This window comes from Leopardus geoffroyi, chromosome B4 (genome assembly GCF_018350155.1).
Source record: "Leopardus geoffroyi isolate Oge1 chromosome B4, O.geoffroyi_Oge1_pat1.0, whole genome shotgun sequence".
Classification (NCBI taxonomy): Eukaryota; Metazoa; Chordata; class Mammalia; order Carnivora; family Felidae; genus Leopardus; species Leopardus geoffroyi.
The window spans coordinates 100,324,020-100,335,220 of record NC_059341.1 but is presented as its reverse complement, the minus strand read 5'-3'; the positions used below and the strand labels follow the sequence as shown (position 1 = coordinate 100,335,220).

At 45.9% G+C, this 11,201-nt stretch overlaps 1 protein-coding gene across 1 annotated transcript; it reads left to right on the top strand.

Annotated features, from left to right (window-relative positions):
* Positions 1 to 7,205: 7,205 nt before the first annotated feature.
* Positions 7,206 to 10,673, top strand: PHLDA1 (pleckstrin homology like domain family A member 1). The gene is made up of 2 exons (XM_045462993.1): positions 7,206 to 9,653; positions 10,145 to 10,673. Exon 1 carries the CDS (start codon positions 8,446 to 8,448, stop codon positions 9,625 to 9,627), a length of 1,182 nt encoding a protein of 393 aa, XP_045318949.1. The 5' UTR covers positions 7,206 to 8,445; the 3' UTR covers positions 9,628 to 9,653; positions 10,145 to 10,673.
* The last annotated feature ends 528 nt before the right edge of the window (positions 10,674 to 11,201 follow it).

Genomic DNA, 11,201 nt, shown 5'->3' with positions numbered 1-11,201 from the left:
AAGTTCTCACCATTGGGCTATTTTGGAGCCAGTAATTGATGTCCACTTGTTTGGCCTCTGTGCTCCTACCCACACTGAGAAGCCTTCACTGGCTTCCTTGCAGGTATTATGTGTGCACTAGTGGTTATATAGCACTTTAATTAAGCTGGAGATTTCAGGATATGTACTTTAGAGATTAATCCAGACTTAATTTTATTTATTTTTTTTTTCAACGTTTATTTATTTTGGGGACAGAAAGAGACAGAGCATGAACGGGGGAGGGGCAGAGAGAGAGGGAGACACAAAGTTGGAAACAGGCTCCAGGCTCTGAGCCATCAGCCCAGAGCCCGACGCGGGGCTCGAACTCATGGACCACGAGATCGTGACCTGGCTGAAGTCGGACGCTTAACCGACTGCGCCACCCAGGCGCCCCAATCCAGACTTAATTTTAAACAGCATTCAGATATGTACCTGGTTTGCATAGACATGTTGGCCAAACAACTAACCAAATGCAATGAGAGTTAAAAAGCGTTTTCTCCTAGGTGTAAACATAGATGCTGGGGTTGGTTTGAGAGCTTCATAGCTCTCAGGCTTCTGCTTTCCTGTCCTTGGCATATGGCTTCCATCTTTTTTGTTTTATTGTTTTATTGGCTGAAATGGCTTCTGAGGCTCTTATCCATCATGTCCAGGTTTCAGGCAGCAGTGGGGCTAAAGTAGGCAAAAGATTTTCGGCAGTTATCTTCAAAAAAGAGCCTGTGATTCCTGGTTTAGAGCTCCAGAGGGAGACTGGTAAATAGGGTAGACCTGGACATCTAGAGCCAAAGCTGAGTTTGTGAGGAATTGGGAGGAGGGAGGTTAAGATAGCCACATTGGTCACATACACCAGAGTTTCAGGTTTAGAAAAGGATTGTTTGATCATGTATATCCTAAGCACATGAGGCAAGTAACTACTACATAGGTAAATGGGCCCTGGCAAGGTTAACATTTAGGAATACAGTCCAAAGAATTGAGTTCTGACCAGAGTCCTATACTTCATCTGAGGCTTTTCACTTGATCTCACATGATGCTTTCCTTGGAACTGGGTACACAAATGAGGTTGAGACAATGACTTTAGCAGAAGTGTAAATGGGATCTCATTAAAAAACTATTGATGATCTAGATTCTGACCTGTTAAAAACTCAAATGTAGTTTCTCATGTAGTTAGGAGTTGGGTAGCAATTTTGTTTTCCTCCAACCATGAGGTTGCTTTTAGGTTTAATGGCAATGTGAAAGCTTGCCATAAAAAGATTTCTTGGGTTCTGTCTGGTAAAAGCACCTCCGTTTTGGGGGGCTTGGCTACCCCACAGAATTTATTTCATCCCTTTCACTCACCTGTCTTCCGTCGGTTATCCTGTCAATCCTGTCATCTGTGACACAACCTCTGCCCTCCAAGTCTTGGCCTATAGCCTGAGTTCCTCTTCTAAAGTAACCCTGCCATTTACAGCACTCAAGTTTATCAGAGCAGTTTTCCTTCATCCTTCAATTTTTGGAAAGCATTATCTATACTGCTTCTCTTTTCCTCTAATGCCCAACAAAGGCCTTTGCTCATTTACTAAATGTGGTTTTTTTTAATGGATAATCGATAATGGTCAAATTGAATATTCTCTCAGACTATGTGCTGTGTTGTAATAGAAGACTGCAAAAGAAGGAGTCCTCTTCAGAATCTAGTCCAAGTGACTGAGATAAATATTTGAGTTGCGAACAAGAGCGTTTACCTCCTTTGAATAGAAGCAGACTTCGGAAAGGATATTAGGTGATAATGGAGGGCAGAGACTTGAATGCTATTCAGCTAGGGCAATGCTTAAAGTAAATTTAAAACAAGTTCACCAGTGCTCTCACTGTCAATCATTAGAGTACCTGACGCTTCCGTACTACCACCCTAAAGCTAGAGTATCAATACTTTTGAGTAGTAGCAGTTTTCTGACAGTATTTACAGTACCCAAGCAAGTTTATCATATCCTCTTAGAGTTCATTGGGCTACTTCCCTCTCTGCTCAGATTTAATATCTCCTACATTCTGGATTCAGAGTAAAAAGGAGAGCTGGATCCCTGCTCCATGTCATCCACTCATATTTTCATTCGTCGCTTCAAAGCTAAAATAAGTAAATTAGTCCTGAACTCAGTTATTTGTTGGACCTCGTCAATAGTGTCTTCAGCCTGCCTTCTCTATTTTGAATAATATATTTTCCACCAGATCTAACGTTTAGAGTCCTTTGGTGCCAGTGCGGTCAATCAGCACCATCACCAACCTCTAGCATGATCCATTGTGCTACTAGGTCCAATTTAAAAACATTCATTTGAGATGTTAGCTACTGATTACAAGTAGAGGGATCTGATTAGGAAGGAATCAACTCAGCCTAAAGAAATCTAAGATGTGGGATTTGAATTGGGCTTTGGAGAACAAAGGACTTGACAAGGTTGGAAAAGACTTGGTGAAGTAAGACGGCACGAGTAAGTGACGACCTAATGTAGGGTTGATTGGAAGGAAACTAAATTGTAAAGGCAGGTAGGACTTAGTCTGAGAAAGCCTGGCTTTCCATGCCAGGGTAAGGAGTTGAAATGTTCTGTACAGTGGGAGGCGATTAAAAGTTTTCTATCATTCTAGGAATGGAACTAGTAACGATGTAACATCAGGAATGGTATAGATTCAAGTGGTTAGGCTATTACGAGAGTAGATGAGAGGAAAAACCTGAACTGGGCTATTGGCAGAAAGGACAGAGACAGCTGATTGGCAATGTTTTAACCACAAATGGGTTGTAATAGTTTTTAAAACCCTTGTATATAGGGCACCAAACACCCTTTTCAAATTCCCACTTGTTCTAAGCTGTGTTATACAAATTGATCACTAGGAGGCATCAGTTCATCAACTAAGAAGCTGAAAAAGGCAGGTAGGCAGATGCACCCATGAAGTCTGGATAGTCCTGTATCTAATTGAGAATACTTAACATTTCCAACTGCATTTTGGAGATTAGAGGCTTCAATAAAGGATTTCTGCTGAGTAGTATCTTAAAATGAACTGAATGGCTAAAAAGTGTTAAATTACAGTGTAAGACCTTCAGGTGTTAGAGTGACCAGACATTTTCATAGATCATTGAACTTTTAGCTATTTTTTGAAAGATACTTGAACTTTGCTGTATCCAAATCTTTAATCATTGCTGAGAGTCTACTGTGTGTTGCAAATTAGGAAGTTCTAGATTTTATAACCTTGTAATCAAGTTGTAAGTGAAAGTAAGTAGTTTTTGTTATTAAATTACCAAGTTCTGTTAAATGGCTTTAAGTCAATATTGATTAATGGACTTTTTTTTTTAAATTTTTTAAATGTTTATGTTTGAGAGACAGAGAGAGACAGAGTGTGAGCGGGAAGGGGCAGAGAGAGAGACACAGTATCTGCAGCAGGCTCCAGGCTCCAAGCTGTCAGCACAGAGCCCAATGCGGGGCTTGAACCCACGAACTGTGAGATCATGACCTGAGCGAAGTCGGACGCTTAACCAACTGAGCCACCCAGGTGCCCCTAATGGACTTTTAAACAAGTAGTTGGCTATATGCCAAATAGGAGAAACTGCTACAACTCAGTTTCATTATTTTTCCCTCTTTTTGATTACTCTTATTAGAAACCAGTAGGATGACAGTTTGTATAAATACCTCTCATAATGTTAAATTGCATGTTGCTCAGGAAAGTTTGTAGGACTTCTAGATAGTGCCTATAGAATATAAAAGCATGTAAGATCTAGAGAGAGGCCCAGTGTGTGTAGTAGTTATCCATTTTAAAAGATTATACCAAGTACATATTGGTATGGAAAGTTTTGGAAAATTTTCCATAAAGTCTTTTACAGTTTGAAAGCTTTTGAAGGGATGCATTATGAAAAATCCGTTACAAGCCTTTGAAGAGCTTGATTTTCCTTTTATATTTATTTTTTAATGTGTTATTTATTTATTTATTTATTTATTTATTTATTTATTTATTTATTTATTATTTACTTACTTATTTAAGAGAGGGAGACAGAATCCAAAGCAGGCTCCAGGTTCTGAGCTATCAGCACAGAGCCCGATGCGGGGCTGGAACCCACGAACCATGAGATCACAACCTCAGCCAAAGTCAGACACTTAACCGACTGAGCCACCCAGGCACCCCTGATTTTCTTTTTAGGACAGATAGGGGCTTCTGATTCAGTTTAAATTGTACATATACTGAGCTCCTATTTGCCAAGAATTGTATGAGGTGATTGAGACACATTAAAACAATGATCCTTGCTCTATTGAAGAACTTACATTCTACAGGAAGGGGAACTGAAGTTAGGAGGTAATACATACTGTGGAGAAAATTAAGGGGAATGGGGTGGTGGCAATTTTAGAGTGATAGTATAGGCCTCATTGAGATGATACTTGAGCAGACTTGGAGGAAGTGAGATGACCCTGAGTGCTTTGTTGAAAACTATAAGACAGTAATGAAAGAAGTGGAGAGATATGGACAAGGTATATAGTTTGAAGGCCTAGTTGATGGAATTTCCTGACTAAATTTGTGGATTGAGTATCAATCCACATGAGTGAAGGATATACTACAAGGGAGGCACGCTTCTATATATTTGCAGTCCTGGGGCGAGACTGCAATGGAGACACAAATGGTTAAATACTTAAAAGCTTCATTGAATGAAAATATATTCAATGCACATATCTTGACAATTATATCTACATAAGCACCTGAAAAGCCAGGTCTGATTTATTAAAGTCCAGTGCCACAACATTACTTGAGAGTAGAGCGGATCCTCAGTCCTTCCTTCTCTTCCTATCCCTGTCTGTGAATTGTGTGGCAAGGGGCCTCCTACACATCTGTTTGGATATACTAGCCTGCATGTTCAAGATCTGTCCACCCCTTTAACACACCAGTGCACACACACTGGTGATGTAATGCATTCTCTGCAATAGTTGAGGCCATTTAGGCAGGGTATTTGGGATCCTGAGTACCTGGAGTTGATCTAAAATGAGTATGAATTCCAGATACGCATGTCATTTTGACTCATCTAAAGCTCAGGGCTCTGGATAAGGGCCTCTCAACTTTTAAGGGCAATACTGCTTCAAGGGTTTTGGCCTGAGCCACTGTACTGGTGGAATTGCCATCAGCTGAGAAAAGGGCTGCAGGTAGAGCAGATCAGGGTGAGGAGACCAGTTTGGGAGGACATATATTTGAGTCCTTTACTAGACATCCAAATGATACTGTACAGAAGAGTAAAGACAAAAAAATTTCAATTTACAGTAACCATGGCCTGAACATATCAAAACTGAAGGCTGTTAAAAATGAAACAAAATAGGGGCGCCTGGGTGGCTCGGTCGGTTAAGCTGCCGACTTCAGCCCAGGTCATGATCTCACGGTTCGTGAGTTCGAGCCCCGCATTGGGCTCTGTGCTGACAGCTCAGAGCCTGGAGCCTGCTTCTGATTCTGGGTCTCCCTCCCTCTCTGCCCCATCCCCACTCATGCTCTGTCTCTGTCTGTCTTAAATAAAACATTAAATTTTTTTTAAATGAAACAAACTATTAAAAAACACCATGGCTTTAACCCCAGATCCTTGCTGAATCAGTTCCATCCAGGAATTTGTTTTAACCAGTTGTATATAAACCTATGGTGGACTTCATCCTACCCAGAGAGAGATTTTTCTATTTTTTTTTTTTTTATTAGCAAAAGCTCTGTGAACCCTACTTTCTATGGCCTAAAATAGACTCTTCCTTCTAGTAAACTCTCGTGAATGTGTTCACCAGCATTTGTTCTCTTGCCTGGCATGTTAGTATTATTATTTTTTTTTTTTTTAAGTGTGGTGGCCTTTGTTTTCTTCTTTAGCAACAAGTAGTTGGATACAGATTGGGGAGTCTGGCATGTCACTGAAAGTGATGAGAGTGGTCGAGACCAATAAGTGAGTAGAGATAAGGAGAAGCAGGGACTGTGCTCCGGAGCATTCTAAGACTAAAAGATGGGGGAAGAGGAGGAAGCTGCAGAGGATCCGGAGACAGTGACCAGGGAGGTAGAAGGGACACTAGAGCAATGTCCTGGAAGCCAGGTGAAGAGCTATCCAAGAGGGGAAAATCATCAACTGGGTCAGGTGTTGCTGATGTACAACCTGATGTAGACAGTTTAAATCTGCCATTTCAAATTGGTTACCAAAGCAATGATTTCATTAGTGTGCTTTCTCAACTTTAGTAACTTGTGACAGTTGTAGAGTCTCATTATATCTATGGCTAAAGTTGCGGTATTTGGGTTACAGTTATTTCCTGTAATTTATTTTTGTATGTGTGTGTGAATTTATTTCATGGTCTTTTTAAAAAATGGCCAAGGGGGCCATTTTGTGAATTGGTAGTGACTTTTGAAGTAAACTAAGAGCAAAGTTGTCACTGAGCTCCAAGATTCCTACACACTTGCGATTTCCAATAATCGATGCACTGTGGTCAGTGAAGGCACATTGTAGACTGACTAAATCATTGTGAAATACCCAGCTGGAAATGGAGTGGTAAGGTATCTCGTTAAAGTAAGTGCTTTTGAAAACCATGCTGGTTTTCAGACATTTTGAAGTAATTTAGAATGCATCTGCCCCATCCTGATTAGCTGCGAAAGGTTAGGTAACACCAAATATCCCTTCTCCTAAGAAAATGGCTTGCCACTTCAAGATTACATCTTAGTTTTTTACCCAAGGTTTGTATTGTATCATTTCTCCACATGAAACGTCTTCCTCAACTACACCTTCTCTCAGAGACTCTGAATTGCACACTATCCTTCCCAAATGAGCAGAAGAATGGCATTCTGTTAAAAAGATGAACAGCTGGTCATGTAGAAATTCCCTGGAATGTTCACTTGTCCTGCGAAGGCAGGCAGAGAAGCGAGCTGTGAGGTGCAGGGTTTGTCACTGGTACACGGAATTGTTCATTTTTAAACAATCTTACTAGAAATCTTTATATGATTCAAATACTTGCCTTTCTCCATTAACAATTGGAAGGCGCTGAGAACCTGCCAAATGCAATTCAGTGGGACTAAGGACGGTGCCGGAATTGTCTCATTTGCTAAGACAGTTTCTTACGTTAAGATTCAGGACCCTCCCGTGTTTAAAAGTTATCCTGTGTTTTCAATTACCTTGGGATTCAGTTGGAAATTTTTCGCATGACATAAAGGATTTGACTGTTCCTCCCACAAGCTCATCTCTCATTTCTTCCCTTGTTGAATTCTTTGTTTCAGCCATAGGAAACTAGCTGATGAGCTAACTCCTCCCGTCTTTCTTGGGCACAAGGAGCAGTCTTTTCCTCTTACTTTGGCCAACTCGGGTTTGTCCATTCCTCATTTCTTCGTGTGTTTCTTCTTTGTATCCTCAGGGTCGATTCACAGTTGGGTCTGTTTACTTAATGGATGAATTTCCCCACCAAGAGGTTTGGTTTCGGTTTGTGCTCTATTTTGTTTTGTTTTCCAGAATTTCTATAGAATTTTTTAAAAATGAGTGTAGTAGGAGGGAGCTACGGGGAGTACAGCATTACCTCCCCCAGGTCACAGATAAGTGAGATTGCAAAAACAGATCTGGCCCGTTAGGCGTTCCCAAAGAGAGAGACCCGTGGAGGCCAACCGGCTGTTTGGAGCGCTAAGCTGTGCCTTAAAGTGTGAGGTGTCTCAGCCCTGGACATTTCCCGGATTTGTAACTGGAGTTGAGTTAATGTTGTGAGGTGTTGCAGGCCGTACGGATGGGTCAAGAAGGAATCCGGAGAGCTTGTGTCCCGGGTAAAGATTGGCTAGTGCCGGAGGTCCCGGGACGAGAAAAGGAAGGCCAGACGTCCTGTGAAGTGAGTCACCCTTCTCTAACCCTTCCAAACCGGACATACGTAGCGCTATGGCCTTGATCGCCCTCTCTGCTCCAAGAAGAGCTAGTTAATGACTGTGAGCAAATAGGAGTGTGAAGACAGCGTGTCCTCTGGGGCCTTTGTGCTCTGAGCTGTTTACGTAGGGTCCGGGGGACTCACACTTCCGCGGGACTCCGCGGCTCGCGAGCCTTATCCCCAGCCTCCTCCCTCGGACACTGGCTTTGCGAGATCTCCGGGCTCATCGCGAATGCCTGGGTTTGGTCCCCGAGGGCAGCGAGACAGCTCGGCATTCCAGGCACTGTCTGGTAGCCGTACCCACCCTCGCAGCCCTATGCTCATTTTCTGAGGCTGTTAGCACAGAGCCCCGCCGGCCGGGATAGGCGGGACGGTAGGATGGCCTCTCGGCGCCCTCTGGGTGTCGGCATTCGTCGCCGGGCAGCTGGGGCGCCCAGGGCGGTCGCCCTACGCACAGACGAGGAGTTTCCGGCGCTGGAGCCTCTGCAGCCAGCGCAGGGAACGAGCGCGGAAGAGAGTGGGCGGCGGGAGGCGGAGCAAGAGATGCGGGGGGCGTGGACGCGGCCCGCTTTGGAAAGGCCCCAAGTTAATGAGGCGTGCGCCGGCGGCAGAGCGCCTTTCCGAGCTGGGCTTTCCCCCGCGGTGCGGGCGCCAGGAGCCGCCTTTTCCGCTGGGTGTCACTCGGGGGTGGGGGGGATGGCCCATTCAAAAGCGCCGCGAGGGGGCCCGGCCAGTGCCTTTCAGTGAGCGCTCGCAAGAGGACGGCAGAGGCCCGGAGGCTCGCTGCTCCGGGACCTTGTGGAGCATCAGGACGCGGCTGCCCTCCTGCCCGGACCCCGAGCCGCCTCCGCCGCCGTCGCTCTGCTTCCTGCGCGTTAGCCTTCTCTGCGCGCTCCGGACAGGCGGCCGCGGGAGCCGCTGGGGCGAGGACGGCGCGCGGCTGCTGCTGCTGCCCCCGGCCCGGGCGGCTGGAAGTGGAGAGGCCGAGCCGATCGGCGCCCTTCCCTATGCCGGGAGGATGTTGGAGAGCAGCGGCTGCAAAGCGCTGAAGGAGGGTGTGTTGGAGAAGCGCAGCGACGGGTTGCTGCAGCTCTGGAAGAAAAAGTGCTGCATCCTCACTGAGGAGGGGCTGCTGCTCATCCCGCCCAAGCAGCTCCAACACCAGCAGCAGCAGCAGCAGCAGCAGCAGCAGCAGCAGCAGCAGCAACAGCCCGGGCAGGGGCCGGCCGAACCGTCCCAACCCGGAGGGCCCGCCGTGGCCAGCCTCGAGCCGCCGGTCAAGCTCAAGGAATTGCACTTTTCCAACATGAAGACCGTGGACTGCGTGGAGCGCAAGGGCAAGTATATGTACTTCACTGTGGTGATGGCCGAGGGCAAGGAGATCGACTTTCGGTGCCCGCAGGACCAGGGCTGGAACGCCGAGATCACGCTGCAGATGGTGCAGTACAAGAACCGTCAGGCTATCCTGGCGGTCAAGTCCACGCGGCAGAAGCAGCAGCACCTGGTCCAGCAGCAGCCCCCGCAGCCGCAGCCCCAACCCCAACCCCAGCCCCAGCCCCAGCCTCAGCCTCAGCCTCAGCCCCAGCCCCAGACACAATCTCAGCCGCAGCCCCAACCCAAGCCCCAGCCCCAGCCGCTCCACCCATATCCGCATCCGCACCCTCACCCGCACCCGCACCAACTACCGCACTCGCACCAGCAACCGCTCTCACAACCGCTCTCGCAGCCGCACGGCCACCGGCTCCTCCGCAGCACCTCCAACTCTGCCTGAAGGGGGCAGCACCCGGGCCAGACAAGGTAAAGTCCCGGCAACGCGGGCTACTCAGGGCCTTTCCGAGGAGTAGGTCTCGCGGCGGGTGGGGGGAGTAGGTCTTGTACGGAGGAGTAGGAAGCCTAAGTCACGGGTTTGGCGCTTGAAGAGGAAAATGAGAAATTATTACAAGTTTCTGCAGATGTGGAAAGAAGGGAAGCAAGCTGGAGCCTGGAAAGGCCGGGCAGAGAGGGGAGGATGGGGAACTCGGGCCAGGCTGGGAGGCCTCGCGGACCGGCCTCCTCCCGGACCGGCCTCCTCCCGACCCTGGCCCGTGCGGGGTCCGTGGTGCGCTTCCCAGCCACGCTGCGGGCTCCCTCCGTCGCTTCCCACGTGCGCCGCTTCGCTGTGTCTGGGCACTCGAGGGAGAGACCCCGGTGTCTTTCCGAGCACGCTCTGTGCACCGGACTGACCCGAAGAGAACTGGGTCGTGGAGGATTCTGAGCCACTTACTTCATTGCCTGTCATTTCTTTCCAGGTTTTGAGGACTTGAAGTGGGACGAACACCTGTCTATTGTCTTCACTTGAATCGAAAACAAAAGTCTCCCCGCCCAGCACGAGATCGAGTAGTTTGGACCTCACCCGACTGATAACTTGAGATTCCTCTTAGTTTTCTGCATACTCTTCATCACAATGCAGGAGACGGTTTCAGTCCAGAAGGCTTTATTTATGAACCTTTGAAAGGCTCTTCCAGTATGGTGGACCTTCTAGGAGCGATGATGTACTGTAATTTTATTTTAATGTATTTTGATTTATGATTATTTATTAGTTTTTTTTAATGCTTGTTTTAAGACATTTCTGAATGTAGGCCGTTTTCCAAAAGAGAAACTTTTATTTTCAAAAACCTATTCCCTAGTAAGTTCTAATCCTGGAAAAGAAAAAAGTAGAAGGGCGGGGTGGAGGGGAAAACCATTAAGAACTCCTTCCTTATTCCTAGGCATTTTCAGAAGGTCTGACACTTTCATTGTTATGCCAGGTGGTTGAAATTAAACTCTGATATTACTTCATTTTTTTTGAGATTTTTTCTTTAGACATATATTTTCTGTAGAAGTTTAAGAAAGCTAAGTGTTCAAAATTGTGTAATTATGAAAATCTAACTGCTTTTCTAAAAGGAAATTCATAGTAGTGATATCTAATTCCAAATATTTAAACCATAACCCAAGGTGACAGCAGGATGAGCATATCTTGAATGTACGGTAGGGCTGGGTGTAATGTAGGAAAAGCTTTGCTTGTATCATCCGTTTGAAGGGCTTAGTAAGGAGATTTCCATGGTTTCTGAGTATGACTGCCTTAGGTGTTTCCTTTCAAAAAACACAGTGCGGTGGAAAGAAAACCATTCAGTTTGCTTAAGAGAACATTTGTGCTCTTATCCACAGGAGAGATTAGCCTTCTCCAAGATCTTCGCACGCTCCGCTTGAACCACATTTTCTGACCCTTTTACCCTAGGGTCTAGAAATACACCCTAGAATCTCATAGCTTAAAATACAGTTTGTAAATATTTCAAAGGACCAGGGGTCATTGCTTTTCGGTATTCA